The sequence below is a fragment of the Rutilus rutilus genome (assembly GCF_951802725.1).
Source record: "Rutilus rutilus genome assembly, chromosome: 23".
Taxonomy (NCBI): Eukaryota; Metazoa; Chordata; class Actinopteri; order Cypriniformes; family Leuciscidae; genus Rutilus; species Rutilus rutilus.
The window spans coordinates 2,526,287-2,544,210 of NC_140233.1; the positions used below are offsets into that span (position 1 = coordinate 2,526,287).

At 39.8% G+C, this 17,924-nt stretch overlaps 2 protein-coding genes across 7 annotated transcripts; one reads left to right on the forward strand and one right to left on the reverse strand.

Annotated features, from left to right (window-relative positions):
• Positions 1 to 22: 22 nt before the first annotated feature.
• LOC311283216 (interleukin-1 receptor-associated kinase 4-like) lies at positions 23 to 17,554 on the forward strand. 6 transcript variants are annotated; one of them, XR_014626032.1, is made up of 12 exons: positions 23 to 320; positions 1,266 to 1,438; positions 2,200 to 2,570; positions 2,674 to 2,738; positions 3,880 to 4,104; positions 4,642 to 4,828; positions 10,225 to 10,287; positions 10,379 to 10,537; positions 11,062 to 11,125; positions 13,057 to 13,164; positions 13,537 to 13,721; positions 14,908 to 15,356. XR_014626032.1 is itself a non-coding variant. In XM_084397523.1 (10 exons), the coding sequence occupies exons 1-9, from the start codon at positions 163 to 165 to the stop codon at positions 11,113 to 11,115; spliced, it is 1,455 nt and encodes a 484-aa protein (XP_084253649.1). In that variant the 5' UTR covers positions 23 to 162; the 3' UTR covers positions 11,116 to 11,125; positions 17,447 to 17,554. The 6 variants fall into 6 exon arrangements, 2 of the variants coding, with proteins under 2 accessions (XP_084253649.1, XP_084253648.1); XR_014626033.1 differs by having other exon boundaries at positions 13,060 to 13,164; XR_014626034.1 differs by lacking the exon at positions 13,057 to 13,164 and having other exon boundaries at positions 13,533 to 13,721.
• Positions 11,230 to 15,191, reverse strand: LOC311283220 (twinfilin-1-like; the record flags this gene model as incomplete). The annotated part of the gene is made up of 2 exons (XM_084397530.1): positions 11,230 to 12,200; positions 15,018 to 15,191. The coding sequence occupies 2 exons, from the start codon at positions 15,189 to 15,191 to the stop codon at positions 12,048 to 12,050; spliced, it is 327 nt and encodes a 108-aa protein (XP_084253656.1). The 3' UTR covers positions 11,230 to 12,047.
• Positions 17,555 to 17,924: the final 370 nt, after the last annotated feature.

A 17,924-nucleotide genomic window follows, 5' to 3' on the forward strand; every position in this document is an offset into this window, starting at 1 on the left:
TAGTTTCGGTTTAAAGCGGATGTTGTACGAAGGGGAAATGACAACAGATCAAGGAAGTTACTCAATCTCGGAAAACACAAGAAGAAAAGCCCTGAATGTGTGTGAACCCTTCAGGAGAGATTCTGCGCGTGTTTATGAAGAGTAAACACGGTTCGGTTCAGCATGTGTGACGTCACGCGGGACACGCCGGTTCGGAAGCTCCGGTTCTCCACACTGAGGGCTTTATCTGACCAGCTGGACCCGCAGGAGAACTGGAGGAGCGTCATGATGGACATCAGCGGAACCTCCGGAGAACCCAGATACTCACAGCTGCACATCCGGTACATCATCATCATCATCATCATCATCATCATCATCATCACACACACACTAGCAGACCTTTAAAGAGAAGCTCTTGATGATGGTTTAGACGTATGTATTGGCAAATGATATTACAAAATCTAAAATGAAATAAAAGTGATATCATATATATATATATATATGTATATATATATAATTATATATATATATATATATATATATATATATATATATATATATATATGTATAATTATATATATATAAATATATGTATAATTGTTTTTATTAGAATTTATTTTTATATTTTTAGTTATTATTTTAATTTAGATAATTTAATTTTATGTTTTTTTAATTTTTAAATCCATCCATCCATCTATTGTTCCATCCATCCATCATTCTATTTATCCATCCATCCATCTGTCACTGTGTCCATCAACCCAACATTCTGTTCATTCATCCATCCATCCTTTAATCCATCCATCCATTCTTCTATCCATCCATCCATCCATCCATCCATCCATCCATCCATTCATCCATCCATTCAACCACTTTTCTGTCCATCCATCTTTCTATCCAACCATCATCCATCCATAGTTTTATCCATCATCCATCCATCAGTTGGTCTATCCATCATTATTTTTTCATTACTGATATACTATTATAGTGTTTAATAATATTTTGAATTAGCTTTTATTTTTATTATTTAAGTTTTAAGTTTAGTTTTAAAATTTCAATTTTAATCATCAAAAAGGATAAAGGATTTCTATTTTTATAATATTTTATATTGCCTAATTTCAATTACTGAAAACAAATTTTTATTTTATACTTTTAGTTAACGATTTTTTCAACACTGGTGGTATTCGCCTGTTCAAAACTCACCGCTCCAGTACTGGGGTGTTTGGGATGGTTGCTATGCAGTTGCTAAGATGTTCTGTATGGTTGCTATGTGTGGCGTCTGATTTCAGGAGGTTTGAAGCAGCAGTTCTCCAGGGAAAGAGTCCCACGATGGAGATGCTGTTCGACTGGGGAACCACAAACTGCACCGTTGGAGATCTGGTGGAGATTCTGGTCCGACACCAGCTGTTCGCCGCCGTCAGCGTCCTGCTGCCAGAAGACAAGATCTGCCACACTAAAGCAGGTATTCTGACCGCCATGACCTGTTCTGACAATCTCAGGCTACGTCTACATTAATCCGGATATGTTTGAAAACGTTGTTTTTGTTCCAAAACAAACTCTGTCAACTCTAGCGTTTCAAGCGTTCTCCAAATGTTTCTCGTCCACACTGAAACATCGAAAACTGCTTAAAGGAGACCTGTTATGCCCATTTTCACAAGATGTAATATAAGGCTACGTCTACACTGATCCGAATACATTTTCAATAAGTTTTCGTCTAAAAACGCTCTGCGCCCACACTATCATTTTCAATCGGTTTCCAAAAGTTGCTCATCCACATTGAAACGTCTGAAAACGCTTACATCCCCGTACTGCGCATGAGTAAATCATCATATTCAAAAGCACAGCGTTTTCAAATTTATCCGCTTTGGAGAGCGTCTTCCAAAAGCTACGTTTTCGTTTTCTTAAAACGCCGTCTCAGTGTGGATGGAAGGCCAAAACGGAGAGAAAAGTATAAGTTTTCAAACGAAAACGTATTAGTGTGGACATGGCCTATGTCTCGGGTATTCCCAGAATGTTCCCAGGCTTGATTTTGTCTGTGGGAAATTGATTGGATGATTGTGGTTTGCTATTGGCTGATCTCATGTGAGTGACAGGTTGCCCCGCCTTCGTTATCAGAGAAGAGAAGAGATGCAGCAAGAGGAACTTATTCTGATTCAAGATTATTAACACAATAATGATGATGTGCACCTATAAATCATTTATAATAAACACTTTTGAAATCAGGCCCATCTGGGGTGTCCGTCTGCGCAGCGCAGCGTGAAGAAGTGCTTCATCTGTCCGCCTGTCCCGAGGTCATCAAACCCGTTCAGCAGGAGACGCGTGTGATGGAGCCGGACAGCAGCACCGGACCCGAGGAAAACACATGGAGCAGCTCTGAAGGTCTTTATATAATCACATCAGACACCCGTTACCCATCAGCCCCTAAAACCCCTCTCTCACACAGGGTTCCACACGTTCTCCCACCGCGAGCTGACGGTCATCACGAGCGATTGGGACGATTGCCCCCTGGTGGACGGAGGCTGTCGGCTCGGCTCGGCGTCGTCTTCAGAGGCCGGATGGGAGACACTTATGTAGCTGTGAAGAAGCTCAATCCTGTGAGTTTGAGCTCAGTAGTGCTGCGAAATACCACTAAACTATCAAATCAACATGTTTCGTGTGTTTGATGTTTCGTTCATTGTAACGTTTGTTTTGTTCTAGATGGACGACGGCTCACTCGAAGACCTGAAGACTCAGTTCAATCAAGAGATTCAAACTCTCAGGAGGTACAAATACTGTATATATGTTAAAATCATTATAATTATAAAATTAAAATTGTTTAATTGCATTATGAAAAAACTATGGCTTGAATGTATTTTTATATATAATTTTATTATATATAAAATATTATTTGTAATATAAAATCTCTTTATAAATAATCAAACATTGTTCTAGATATTTTATATATATATATATATATATACAAAACAACATATCTATATATATATATTATATAAAATGTCTTATAAATAATCTAATCAAAATTATATTTAAAAAAGTTTGATTATTTATATATATATATATATATATATATATATATATATATATATATGCATATACATATACATATATACATTTTATAATTACATTATGAAAATATATATATATTATATTATATTCTTTAACCATATTGATTATATGTATAAAAAAATTATTATATTTATTTATTACGTAATTTGTTTATATATAAAACATTACGTATTATATAAGATATTTATAAATAAATATTATTTTATACTTATATACACACACACACACACACACACACAAACATATTTAATCATACATGAATGAATAAATGTATAGTGGAAAAAAATATGTATATATCTTTCAAGCCGTCTGTCATTTCATCTTTCATTGATTCTGCAGTTTTTCGATTTAATTTATATTGAATATGAATTTGTTTTATTCCTCATTTAAGTCGCTTTGGACCAAAGTATTGACAAAAAAAGAATAAATGCATGAATCCTTCACAGAGAAAACAATCCCAAAGTGACAAACTCCATACAGGATTGTGGTGGAAGCATAATAAATGTGTTTATGTGATCTCCTGTGGCGGTGGGTTGATATGATTTATTTATTTTTATTAATTTTTTTAGAAACGAGTATTTTGCTTTTCTAAGATGCTATTTCATGTCTTGAGACTCTGTTGTTGTTGTTTTAATCCATGGCTCTCATTCTAGTTGTTTTTAAAAGTTTTTTTTTTTTTTTACTAAAAACGTTATATCTTTAATGTTTTTGTAAATAAAGTGATCTTAAAGTCAAGTCTCTCTCTGTCTCTCTGTCTCTCTGTCTCTCTCTCTCTCTCTCTCTCTCTCCCTCTCTCTCTCCCTCTCTCTCTCTCCCTCTCTCTCTCTCTTCACTCAGTCTGAAGCATGAGCATCTGGTGGAGCTGCTGGGATCCTCCAGTGACGGGCAACACATGTGTTTGGTGTACTCCTTCATGCCCCACGGCTCGCTGCTGGACCGGCTGGCGTGTTTGGACGGCTCTTCTCCTCTCTCCTGGCGGAGCAGATGTTGGATCAGTGCAGGATCGGCTCGAGGTCTGCAGTTCCTGCACCAGAACAACCACATCCATCGAGATGTCAAGAGGTGAGCGACCACAGCAGCTTACAACTAATAACTTCAGCTCTAATGTGGCCTGCTTTCTGTTTTAGACACAAGTATTTTTAGTAGGTTTTCAAAAACATTTCATTTTAACATCATAGTAAAATTATGATTAAACTTCAAAACTCAAATTTAGTTTTAGTGTCTTGATAAGTTAATAAGTTTCTGATGTTTTTAAAACTTTTCTATTCATCAAAGAATTATGAAAAATAAAATATATCAGTTTCCACAAAAATATTAATGTTTTCAACATTATTAATAATCATAAATGTTTCTTCAGCATTAAATCATCATATTAGAGTGATTTCTGAAGGATCATGTGACACTGAAGACTGGAGTAATGATGCTGAACATTCAGCTTTGATCACAGGAATAAATTACACTTTACTGTATATTCACATAGAAAACAAATTGTTATATTTCACAAATAAAATATATTTCAATACTATATTTCAAAAATATATACAGAGTAACTCAGAGATTTATAAAACAAACATCCCCGTTATTTCATCTGTTCGACAGCGCGAACATCTTGTTGGATGAAGGCTTGGTTGCGAAGATCTCCGACTTCGGTTTGACGCGAGCTTCAGCCAAACAGTCGTGCTCGACGGTCATGACAGGGAGGATTGTGGGAACTACAGCATACATGGCACAGGAGGCGCTGAGAGGAGAGATCACTCCTAAATCAGACATCTTCAGCTTTGGCGTGGTGCGTTCATTATTACAGTCTGCATCAAATGGATGTTTTTCTTGTCTTTTTTTTCCCCTATTGTATCGTATATCGTATAAACGCTTCTGGAACAAGAACAAATGTGGGCGGGGCTTGATTTTGTCTGTGTGGAATTGATTGGATGGTTGTGGTTTGCTATTGGTGGATCTCATATGAGTGACAGGTTGCTCCGCCCTCGTCATCAGAGAAGAGAAGAGATGCTGCAAGAGGAAGTTCCCTTTCAAGGGAACTCGCGCTGCGTCGATTGACATGATGACGTCTTGAAGCACATGTAAAATCAGTCCAATGGTGTAGCGGAACGTCAGAGGCGAGTGATGTCACGAACCAGGAAACTAGCCTGCCAGAAACAGAGCAGCGCTAGCTTCTGTGGCTTCAGTAGCACTCACTGTGAAACTGTCCCTGTCATATTTGGTGTTGTTTTGTCTTTATCTATATCTACATATATATATAATAATAATAAGAAGAAGAAGAAGTTTTATTTATATAGCGCCTTTCCATAGCTCAAGGTCGCATTACATTGTACATTACAATACATTTAAACACCCACACATACATTACAGTCACATAGGATACACATAGTCACATTATCCAAAACGCATGTTATATAGATATGTTTTTAACTGAGTCTTGAAAGTAGCCACAGATGAGGTATTACGTAGTGTAAGAGGTAGTGAATTCCACAATTGAGGAGCATTAACACTAAATGACCTTCCACCTACAGTAGACAGCCGGAAACGAGGGATGGACAATAAACCAAGTTCAGCTGATCTAAGGGACCGGGCAGGGTGGTAAGGGTAGAGTAGGTCAGACAGATATTGGGGAGCAAGACCATTTAATGCTTTGAACGTCAAGAGCAGTACCTTAAAGTGGATACGTGATGCCACAGGTAGCCAGTGAAGGTCATGAAGCAGAGAGTAATGTGAGCAGAAAGCCTAGTGGAGGTGAGAACTCTTGCTGCAGAGTTTTGAACATACTGTAATCTTGAAATAAGTTTTTTGGGAAGATCAAGAAATAAGGCATTGCAATAGTCCAGGCGTGATGTGATTAATGCATGAATTAAGGTTTCAGCATCGGCTAAAGTGAGAGAAGATCGTAGACGAGCAATATTACGAAGATGGAAAAAAGAGTTTTTAACAAGAGAAGAAATATGAGAGCCAAAAGATAGAGTTGGATCGAATAAGACACCAAGGTTACGAATTGATGACGAAGGCTTAACGTGAATTCCATCAATATCAAAGGACTGGTCCATCCTTTTGACTGAAGCAGTAGAGCCGATCAGTAATATCTCGGTTTTCTTATCATTTAATTTGAGGAAATTCAGGGACATCCAATGCTTGATACATGCAGTGAGTGAGTCAGGCAGAGATGGCCTATCGGAACTGGTGGTAAGATAGATTTGAATATCATCAGCATAGCAATGGAATTTAAGCCCATGCCTGCATATGATGTCACCGAGTGGATATATGTAGATGATGAACAATAGCGGGCCAAGAACCGAACCTTGAGGAACACCGTGTGTAAGTGAAGCAGTGGCAGATCTAAACCCTTGTATAGTGATATAATACTTTCTGTCGCTGATGTAGGAAATGAGCCAGGAAAGAGCAGAGCCAGTGATGCCAATATCAGAAAGCCTAGAGATCATTATTTCATGGCAGACTGTGTCAAATATATAGTCATGGCGAGCAAGCAGCAGTTTAGAGTGTGTGTGGACCCCTGCCTGCGTTATTTAACGGCTGGGGACACACATGTTCTTTGTGTAGCTTGTTTGGGTGAGGATAGTCTTTTTCAAATAACAATCATTGTCCCTGACAGTGAGTGACCTTAAATGTTCAGATAAAATCAAATATTCTGTAGTCATTGATAAAAAAAACTAGCGTCAGAGTTAGAGATGGGCACAGCCTTATCTCTGCCTTCACCTGGTAGATCCAGTGCCTTCTCTCAGGGTTTGGAAGCACACACTGCGGTTCCTTCCGCCCCGATTGAGGCACCGACACTGCAACTGTTTGTGTCTTGAGAGACGTCTTTGGTTTTCCCTCACGCATCTAGCTCCTCTGGGACTGGATGCTATGGTACAAACTTGGCTGAGGCGTTTAAAAGCTTTTCCCCCGATCGCTCTGCTCCCGGGAGTTCTGGAGAGAGTTTGCAGGGACCAGGTTCACCTACTTCTTATGTCTACTTCTACTTCTTACGAGTATGGTTCCCCGATCTAGTGTCTCTCCTCGACGGGCCTCTGCTGGAGTTACCCGTCAGGAGGGACCTTCTGTCCCAAGAACTGTTGAACCTGTGGGCTTGGCCTCTGAGGGAGCCCAGCTCAAAGGCACAGGTCTCTCAACTGAGGTTGTGGAGACCTCTCTACAGTCCAGAGCTCCACAAGGCAACTTTATGCCTTGAAGTGGAGAGTCTTCACTTCATGGTGTAGTGATCACTATCTAGTTCTGAGGATTGGTTCTGGTTGAGGTTGTGACATGAGCAGTTGAAAGACTGAATATTGGCTGGCCAGCAGATAAGCAGGACGTTCTCTCCAAAAGCAAGTTGGACAAACGCTTCCTGCCATCACGGTCACAACCTCAACACCGGGGCTTACTGTTTTTCCCTGATCTCCACACCGAGGTGTCAAGATCGTGGGAGAAACCGGTTTCATACAGAGTGTATAGTGCACAAACATCTAACTATTCCTCTATATCGAATTATAAAGAGCACAGTCATGGGAAGATGCCAAAAGTGGAAGAGACGCTCGCGAGCTATCTCTCCCCCGAAGTGGCATCTTCCCTAAAGGCCCGACATTACCCACTAAGCCAGTCATAACCACATCTTCACTAGTGGGTAAAGCTTACTCAGCCGCTGGTCATGCTGCTGCAGGCCTACCAAGATGAGTTTTTAGGAGACATGGTTGAGGGCGGGGGAATTGGCCGGGACGCAGTTTGCGAATTACGTCATGCCACAGATTTATCTCTCAGGGCCACCAAGGAGACGGCTAAATCCATCGACCGCTCTATAGCAGCCCTGGTGGCCACTGAGAGGCATCTGTGGCTCAATTTAAGCAATATTAAGGAAAAAGACAAAAATATTCTTATGGATGCGCCCCTGTCACCTTCTGGCCTCTTCGGTGACGCTGTGAATTCAGTCGTCAAGAGGTTCCAGGAGGCAGCTAAACAGGCGGCCGCTTTCCAGAAGCTCCTCCCCCGTTGCTCTCATGTCTTTGGGGCTGCTAATCAGATCCGATGACTGGTTTGTCATGATAGATCTCAATGTCGATGCAGGCACACCTTTCACCGGCACATATAGAGTCCATCCTTTTGGCTGTGAAAAGAATAAAGCTAGGCCAGTCACACTCTGTCAAGCAGTTTCAAAGACTGTTGGGTCTGATGGCCGCAGCGTCCAACTTGATATCTTTTGGACTGTTGTAAATGAGATCCCTGCAGTGGGGCAACTTTTCCCCGAGGGGCAACCCCTTTCGCATGATCAGCGTTACGCGGCGACGCTTACGTACCCTGGTTATGTGGAAGAAACCTTGGTTCCTGTCCCAGGGTCCCATGTTGGGAGCTTCTTGTTGTAGCGGAGCGATCCTTGAAGGACGCTCGACTCAGAGTCTGTGGAGGAACCACCATCTCTCATGGCACATCAACCGCCTGGAGATGTTGGATGTATTTCTTGCCCTAAAGAACTTACTCACAGACCTCAGGGGCCATCATGTGCTCATCCACACAGACAACACATCGGTACTCACCTATATAAATCACCAGGGGGGTTTGCGCTCGCGTCCACTCTGTAAACTCGCACACGCCAAATCCTCCTGTGGTCTCTAGAGCAGTCTAAGCTAATGTCACTTAGAGCAGCTTACATCCCTGGGGCCCAGAATATAAGAGCAGACATCCTGTCAAGACAGGGGCTGAGGCCCGGGGAATGGAAGCTCCCCCCCGAGGTGGTGGAGAAGATATGGAGGGTGTTCGGCCAGGCACAAGTGGATCTGTTTGTGTCTTGAGAGACGTCTTTGGTTTTCCCTCACGCATCTAGCTCCTCTGTGACTGGATGCTATGGTACAAACTTGGCTGAGGCGTTTAAAAGCTTTTCCCCCGATCGCTCTGCTCCCGGGAGTTCTGGAGAGAGTTTGCAGGGACCAGGTTCACCTACTTCTTATGTCTACTTCTACTTCTTACGAGTATGGTTCCCCGATCTAGTGTCTCTCCTCGACAGGCCTCTGCTGGAGTTACCCGTCAGGAGGGACCTTCTGTCCCAAGAACTGTTGAACCTGTGGGCTTGGCCTCTGAGGGAGCCCAGCTCAAAGGCACAGGTCTCTCAACTGAGGTTGTGGAGGCCTCTCTACAGTCCAGAGCTCCACGAGGCAACTTTATGCCTTGAAGTGGAGAGTCTTCACTTCATGGTGTAGTGACCGTCGGTTGGACCCAGTTAACTGCCCGGTTGCTCCAGTGCTGGAGTTCCTGCAGGAGCGGTTCACTATCCCCGTCCACTTTTAAGGTTTATGTGGCAGCCATAGGTGCTTACCACATTCCTTTGGGTGGAATGTCTTTGGGTAAAGACCCGTTAGTATCTCGTTTCCTCCGTGGTACTCTGAGGCTGAGGCCTGCAGCTCGCACTCAGGTGCCGACATGGGATCTGGCCATTGTCCTGCAAGGCCTTTCCCTGGCTCCCTTCGAACCACTGGAGGTTCCGGCCAAGTTTCTGACCTTGAAAGCTTTGTTCCTCCTCGCTATCACTTCTCTTAAAAGGATAGGAGATTTGGACCATTGGACTGATTTTACATGTGCTTCAAGACGTCATCACGCAAAGCGTTCCCTTAGCGTCAATCAATGCAGTGTCTCGTTCCCTCTTCAGGGAACCGAGGTAACAGTCGTAACCGAGGTGTTATTCTGATTCAAGATTACCAGGAACAGGAATTTAACACAATAATGACGTGCACAGATAAACACTGCAAAAGCAAGAGTTGTCCATTTACTTTCATGGTGCTTTAAGACAGAAATGTGTATTTCAGATACTGATGGTTTATCAGCACACATGCATCATTCAGACGTGCTTCACTCGTTCCTCTTCAACACTAACCGGGTTAGAGGGGGAACCGCTTCATTCCAGCAATAGTTTTGGTGTTAGTAGTCGCTCGGAGCGTCTCATTGAAAGACTTTAATGAACACAAATTACAGGAGGAACGAAACAGAACAGAAGAAGGTTCGGCCAGTTTGAAACTGCAGGAGCTTTTAAAATACACTCTTGAAAATAAAGGAAACTTTGGAAACAGAAGAACAATTTTTGGTTCCCCAAAGAACCTATTTTATTTTATTTTATTTTCATGAGGGAGGGGGAAGTTATTCTGATTCACGATTAACAGAAACATGAATTATATTTCTGTGTTTATCGTGCAGGTGTTGCTTGAGATTTTGTCTGGTCTTCCTCCGGTGGATGAAAGCCGTGATCCTAAACTACTGGTGTGTGTGAAGGTTCAGTCAGATCTTCTCAAACTCTCCTCGTCTGTGTGTGCAGCTCAGTCACCTGTGTGTGTGTGTGTGTGTGTTTCAGATGGAGATGAAGGATGAGATCGATGATGACGAGGTCTCCCTGCAGGACTTCATTGATAGTAAGATGGAGGGATGGCAGATGGAGGAGGTGGAGAAGATGTATGACGTGGCGTCTCAGTGTCTGTGTGAGAAGAAGAACAGAAGACCCACCATCACACAGGTGTGTGTGTGTGTGTGTGTGTGTGTGTGTGTGTGTGTGTGTGATGTATGACGTGGCGTCTCAGTGTCTGTGTGAGAAGAAGAACAGAAGACCCACCATCACACAGGTGTGTGTGTGTGTGTGTGTGTGATGTATGACGTGGCGTCTCAGTGTCTGTGTGAGAAGAAGAACAGAAGACCCACCATCACACAGGTGTGTGTGTGTGTGTGTGTGTGTGTGATGTATGACGTGGCGTCTCAGTGTCTGTGTGAGAAGAAGAACAGAAGACCCACCATCACACAGGTGTGTGTGTGTGTATGACGTGGCATCTCAGTATGTGTGTCTGTGTGAGATGTATGACATGGCATCTCAGTGTCTGTGTGAGAAGAACAGAAGACTTGCGATCACACAGGTGTGTGTGTGTGAAAGAGAGTGTGTGTGTGTGTGAGTGTGTGTGCATGTGTGTGTGTTTTTCCAGTTAAATTTTATGTAAATGTGTAATGTTTAAATAAATATGTAATATATTATGATTTTTGAATGGTCAGGTTCTCTCTGAGCTGGAAGATCTTCATCTCAAACATTCCCAGAGCTCCGGATGATCCGCTCGAGGTAAATCAACATTTACCGTGCAATCCTGAACTGATTTTTAGACACAAACAGCCATTTCCCATGATCCCGAGTCTCTCCTGTGTGATGTAATAAAGGACAGTCCATTCAATGATTTAAATACTTTATTTTTCTCTAAAAAAAACAAGTATTTGAGACGTCTGAACACAGACAGGCTACATGTGAAACGTAAGAGCGTCTGCGTCAGTACAGATGTTCAACAGTGGTTTGCCAAACGACAGTAGATACTCAACATGACCTGCGCTAGTTCTGACCTAGCAATGAATTCACACACACACACACACACACACACACACACACACACACACACACACACACACACACACACATAATCCCGTCTTCCCTTTTAACATACTTTCAACTGAATAATTCTGTGTATCCTGATGCGGCTTCACAGTCGAGTGGGAAACACAAGAGAAAAAAACATGTTCAAAAACAAAATTGAATAGAAAAATGAGCATCCTGGAACATGAGAACAAAACACGATCATATCAAAAAATGTGAATGTCGTAAAAAAGTATGTGATGTGAGTTCGGGTCGATCCGTCAGATGTGAGCTGTGATTAACATGTGACTCGTGTTTGGTAAAAAAGACAATGTACAAGAATGTAACAAAATAAGACGCGATAAAAGGAATGGCGAATGTTCAGGTCTTTTCGTTTCAGTAACTGCAATTGTGAGTTTGGCACGGTTTAAAATCACAAAAGCCTTTCTGAATTTGATTGATCATTTGTTAAAATAATTCTTTGTTCATTTTAATATGAAAGTCTCTGTTGAGTTGAAGCACACCTCATGATGGGCGTTTGTGTTATGGTGCATAGTTCAGCGCATGGCTTCCTGCAGGGGATTGTGGGAAGTAAGCGCTCGACAGCTTGGTGGCCTCTTGGGTTGCTGCTAACGCTAGGCTAGTCGTCGGCGGGCCGTGTGATCCTGCGGTCTCCTCTCCGGCCCGGCGGCCCGCGCGGTTTAGCGAAGGCCTGCTTGTGCGCGTGTTGCTTCGGATGAACCTCGTCGTACAGGAAATCAGCCGTCAGCTCGTCGCCGTTATCGATCTCCAACTGCGGGGTGAAACACACAGAGTTTAGTGTCTATTTTTAGAATAGAATAAAAAAATTTTATTCAAATAATAATTATATATAAAATTTGAAATAAAAATAAAAAAATAATAATTTTAAATAATAAATATAAACTTTTTATTCCTAATAAATATAAGAAGAAATAAAATTGAAAAAGATATGAGTAAAATCGAATAAAATTGAAAAAGTAATAAAATTATAAAAATAATATAAAATAATAATAAAAAATAGGATATAATTAGGAATAAAATCATGTTAGCATCATTTTAAGTTTTAATTATTATAGGATATTGTAAATATTAGAAATAAAATTAAAAAGTAAATAAGTGCAATCAAACAAAATCAGAACTAAATTTATAAAAATAGTTTAAAATAATAATAATATATATTTGGTGCATGTGGTGTGAGGGTGTGACAAATATATATATTTTTTGTATTTAACTCGGATTAAAACTATTTTAGGATACTTTAAAAATATATATAAAATAATACATTTACATTTATTATTTAGCAGACACTTTTATCCAAAGTAACCACTTTTATCCTCATTTATGTGACAAATGAGAATAGAAGCAGTTCATCTAACAGTAGGACAACAGAATGCATCTTGTTCATCACTTGAACACTTTCGGCAACACTTTGAAAAAAAAAGTTAGATTAAACTGAGAAGGTCTCAGTTTAATCTAAAGCCATACATGTACTTTTTTTTCTTCTTTTTTTTTAAGTGTTGCCGAAAGTGTTCAAGTGATCAAGTGTTGCTGTAAAGATGCGTATTCAGCGGTTTCTTGAAAATGTCCTCGGACTCATCAGCTCTGGTTGAGTTAGATCATTCTTCCAGCAGGAACAGTCCAGGTGAAGATCCGAGAAAGAGATTTAGCGCCTCTTTGAGATGATGCACCACATGACAGTTTCTGGATGGCACATGAGTCTGGAGTAATGAGTTTAGGTAAGAGGCAGCAGAGCCAGTGTTTGTTCTGTAGGCAAACGCCAGAGACTTGACAAACACTAGCTGCAGCATCTGGATCAGTGTGAGAGGTTTACACACACACACACACACACACACACACACTCTCTAGATGCAGCATCTGGATCAGTGTGAGAGGTTTACACACACACACACACACACACACACACACACACACACACTCTAGATGCAGCATCTGGATCAGCGTGAGAGGTTTACACACACACACACACACACACACACACACACACACACACATTACAATAGTCCAGTCTGGATAGAGCAAGCGCTTGGACAGCGAGTTGTGTTGCTCTGATAGGAAGGGCCTGATCCTCCTAATGTTGTATAAGGCAGATCTGCAGGACGGGCAGTTCTAGCAGTGTGATCTGTGGAGGTCTCTTGATCATCACTACAACTCCAGGGCTCCTGACTGACCTTGATGAGTTCTGGATGACGAACCTACAGCTGAGTGGAGAAGTTATGATGAAGTGTTGGGTTGGCCGGGACCACGAGCAACTCTTCTCAAGGTTTAGCTGAAGGTGGTGGTCCTTAATATATAAAATAATAATCTAACATAATAAAAATAACCATTTATATTTCTAATATACGAAATTATTTTGGTAACACTTTACAATAAGATTTAATTTGATAACAAACATGAACTAATAGCATTTATTAATCTTAGTTCATATTAATCTCAACAGTTATACATTATGAATATCTAAATTTGTATCTGTTAATATTATTAAATGGACCTGAGCTAACAATTAACAGCTGTATTTTAATTAACATTAAAAAAGATTAATAATGTAACAACTGTAGTGGACATTTTTTGTAAATATTAGTTAATGCATTAACTACAAAATATTGTTGCTTTTGTGTTTCCACAACGAGCTGATGCAGCGGCTAACGAAGCTCTTAATCAGGAGGTTAATGAGTGTCACATTCCTCCCTCAGATATCAGACCGATTATTAATCCATACATATTAAATAAGTGGCAAGAAGAGTGGAATATGTGCAAGAATAATAAGTTGTATGAAACTCATCCGGAAATTACAAACAGACTTTCCTCACTCTTAAAGCTAGACTTGATCAGTGGTGGACACCAGATGTCGTCACACAAGTTTGACTCGTGCTTCTTTTGCTTAAAGATGAAGACTCAACTTTATGCATGTTTTGTAAGATTCCCTTATCGGTCAAACATATTTATTGGATTGACCTGGACTTAATACAAGTAGAATGCTCTTTTATGAAGTTACTTCACTTAAGTACATTTTTAATAAGATTATGCCTGAAAAGGTTTTGGATTTTTTATCATATGCTAATTTGAAAAAATCTTGTATAATATGACTTGTTTTTTTTTGTATTTATATGATATTTGTATGTTTATAATTGAATTTTAGCCATGAAAATAGCTTTGAATGCTGACATGGCATTAAATAAAATAATCTGAATCTGTTGTTACACACTGCAGACGAGTCAAAATGATGATGTAGTAATTTATGTAGAAATGTAGAGTTTATTTATTTAACACAGAATATTCACGTCCCGAACAGAACGAGCCGAACCAAAACTTCATTATCAGATCACATAAATTAAACATTAGGTGGAGTTTGTTTAGAATTAGAAATGAATAATAAATACATATAATTTGAAAAAGAAATGAAGCAAAAATCAGAAAATAAAATGACACAAATAACAATTTTTACTTTTAATGTTCCCAAGGTACCGCAGAATTGCTGTTGGTGTTTACACACTGCAGACGAGGCGAAATGCTCTCCTGTATGAACCCGGATTACTGACGTCCCGAACGGAAGGAGCGGAAGCAAACGGACCTTCTTCTCCACCTCCATCTGCAGTGTGTTCTCCACCATCTCCAGCAGAGGATTCTTACAGCTGGAGTAAAGCATGCGCTCACGGATCCCACAGCTGTATCCCGGCATGGAGTAAATGAACACTGATGATCCAGAGGAAGAGGAAATCATGTCATTTCCCTGATGATCAAACATCTACAGTGTACAGTAGAGGACAAAACTGCCGGCCGGCCTCGGAAAACTCACTTCATTCAGATATTATTGTTGAGATGTTGTAATCACATTAGTTGTGCTTGCAGTCGATTGTTATAATTGTGATAATAATACCACAGTGAAACATGACAAATTGTGGCAACATAATGTTAAGTGTACAGCACTTTGATTTTTGATTTTTCATCCAAAATTTGCCAGATTTCATGACATCCTGCGTTATTCTGTAATTCCATTTCCATGACATTATTCCGTGATTCCATCAGTTTTCCGCAGCACTGAGCCGTCCTGATAAACAGAAGCTCAGACACCAGATACTACAATGATCTAAAGTTTATTGAATATTCACATATTCATCCTGAAAAAGAGCTACTAATTTGAATTCAAAGACCCAGAAACATCTTCACTCACCGTAACGTCAGTCTGAATGATCTCGGCTTCACTGAGACTGGAGAGATTTGGCGGAAGGGAAGATTTTCAGTGAATAACATCTTGAAGTTTTGAGATCACTAAGCATGCGTCCAAATTATTAGTCTGAATGCTTTAAGAGTTGAAAAGCAGCATCTCTGCAGCCCTGAAGATTGCTATGCTGGCTAATTGAAGAGTACATCTGAAGAAAGCTGAGTTTTGTGCTCTGGAAGTGTCACAGTCGAGCTCAAACAAACACGTCAGGAAAGAGCAGATTACAGGGATGTGGATTACACTGAACTCTCAGGATGAAAAGCTCACGCTGCGCCATCTTTCGCAGTCGCTGTAAATGTTCTACTTATAGCATCTCACAGGAGTTCATTTACTACAGCGATTAGCACATGTTCAAACTGAAGGGTGAGCATGACTTTATTTGAGCTGTTTTATAAGATGCATTCATTCGCACCCAAAACCGTGTATGTGAGATTCATTGTGAGATGATTAAATACAGTCAAATAAGGGGTTGCTCATTTGTCCTATTAAACCGTGGTGGAATAGTTAGCGCTAACAGTAGGAGGTGTATAAACCACTTCCAGATCCGGTGTAGTGGAATAATCAGATTGTGACAGCGGTAATACCGCGGCCAGAGTGTTTACCGCAGTAAATGACTCTTCTAGACGACGGGGAGTCTCCACAGCTCACGGCCCTCAGCCTTCCGCTCCAGCGCTGGGAATTTCACTCTCACACTTTTCCACTCCTCCTCCTCTGGGAATTACAGAATCCTGGCATTCCATACAGGATCCAGGCCCGCATCAGAATGACTCAATCATCACGGAGTTCTCTGTTAAATGCCACAGTGGAATTCCGGCAGACCAGGGTCAATATGGTTAACTAACACTGAAACTAAATAAATCGTTACTTGAACTATATATATATATATATATATATATATATATATATATATATATATATATTTTTTTTTTTTACAATTACGCAGAGGCAAGATTTCTCATTTTAATTTAGTTTGAACTTGATGTACTAAAATAACAAAAAAAAAAAAATAACAAAAAAAAAGTTACATGAAATAAAATAACTTTAAAAAAAAAAAAAAATTCAACTAGATGCCAAGGTGACATTTCTAATTTTAATTTAGTTGAAAAACTTTATGTACTAAAAATGTTACTTGAAATAAGATAATATAACTGCAATAAAATCAAATAAATATATATATATATATAAAAATATTTCAACTAGATGCCAAGACAACATTTCTCATTTTAATTATTTAGTTTAAGTTGATGCACCAAAATAACTATAACTAAAATTAAAATTAAAACTAAAACCCATAAAATAAGACATTGTCATTTCATTAAATAAAATGTAACTGGACTAAAATAAAATATAACAAAATAATTTAGTTTATCCTGATATACTAATATAATGAAAATGAAAATAAAGAAAAGCTAAAGTATATAGATAAAAAAAAAAAAAACACCAACAAAAACACACCAAAATGACTAAAACTTTAACAAACAAATGAAATGAAAATGGTTATATGATGGCTTTAATAACACAGCTACAGATAAAGCAATAATAACAGCTGAACTCTGACCAATAAGAGGACAGTTTAACTCACATGTGACTTGCATAAACACATTTTGGTGCTTTGAAATGTTGCCTTGTTGTGAAAGCGAATGAGCGAAGAAAAAACTGCAACTTTGTGACAATTTAAGACTCGGAACAAAGCAAATGATCAACAGGTCTGAAACGAAAGACTGGAGTCTGGATTACAATGCTTCGCTGCTCTAAGTGTGTTTTTCATTCTCCTGCAGGATTGAGCTCTAATGATGCCACACATGGAGGCTGTCGTCTGTGGATCAGGAGACATGAGGTGCAGTGTTGTACCAACTCATATAAATTAAACATTTATTATTACCACACACCATGACTGAGCCTGTCTACCCTCTCTGAGGTGTGCAGACACAGCCGAGTCTTCAAACACACACCTAAAGCTGCTCCAACACACTCACACTCACAGAATTCATCAACATAACACACATGCTTGTGTTTAGGATGTTCACTTTTGCAGAATGACCAAAAAATAAATATTGTTGTTATGTCACTTATTACCTTCTCATCTATCCAATCGTGTTCTAATACTTGTAGTATAAAAGATCGGTACTTACACATGTCTGAGTTCGCAGATGCTGACGCTTTCATTCCCCTCCATCCTCCCCATCATCACCACCATCATGTTGATGATTGTTGATTGATGGACAGGGCCTACGCCAAAGAACTTTATATCATAAT

What these genes read in the sequence shown, in the direction of transcription:
- LOC311283216 (XM_084397523.1), top strand. Translation starts at nt 163, where the DNA reads ATGTGTGACGTCACGCGGGACACGCCGGTTCGGAAGCTCCGGTTCTCC. An exon ending in CTGTGAAGAAGCTCAATCCT is followed by an intron (nt 2,571 to 2,673) that starts GTGAGTTTGAGC and finishes GTTTTGTTCTAG; the next exon opens with ATGGACGACGGCTCACTCGA. An exon ending in GCCGTGATCCTAAACTACTG is followed by an intron (nt 10,288 to 10,378) that starts GTGTGTGTGAAG and finishes TGTGTGTTTCAG; the next exon opens with ATGGAGATGAAGGATGAGAT.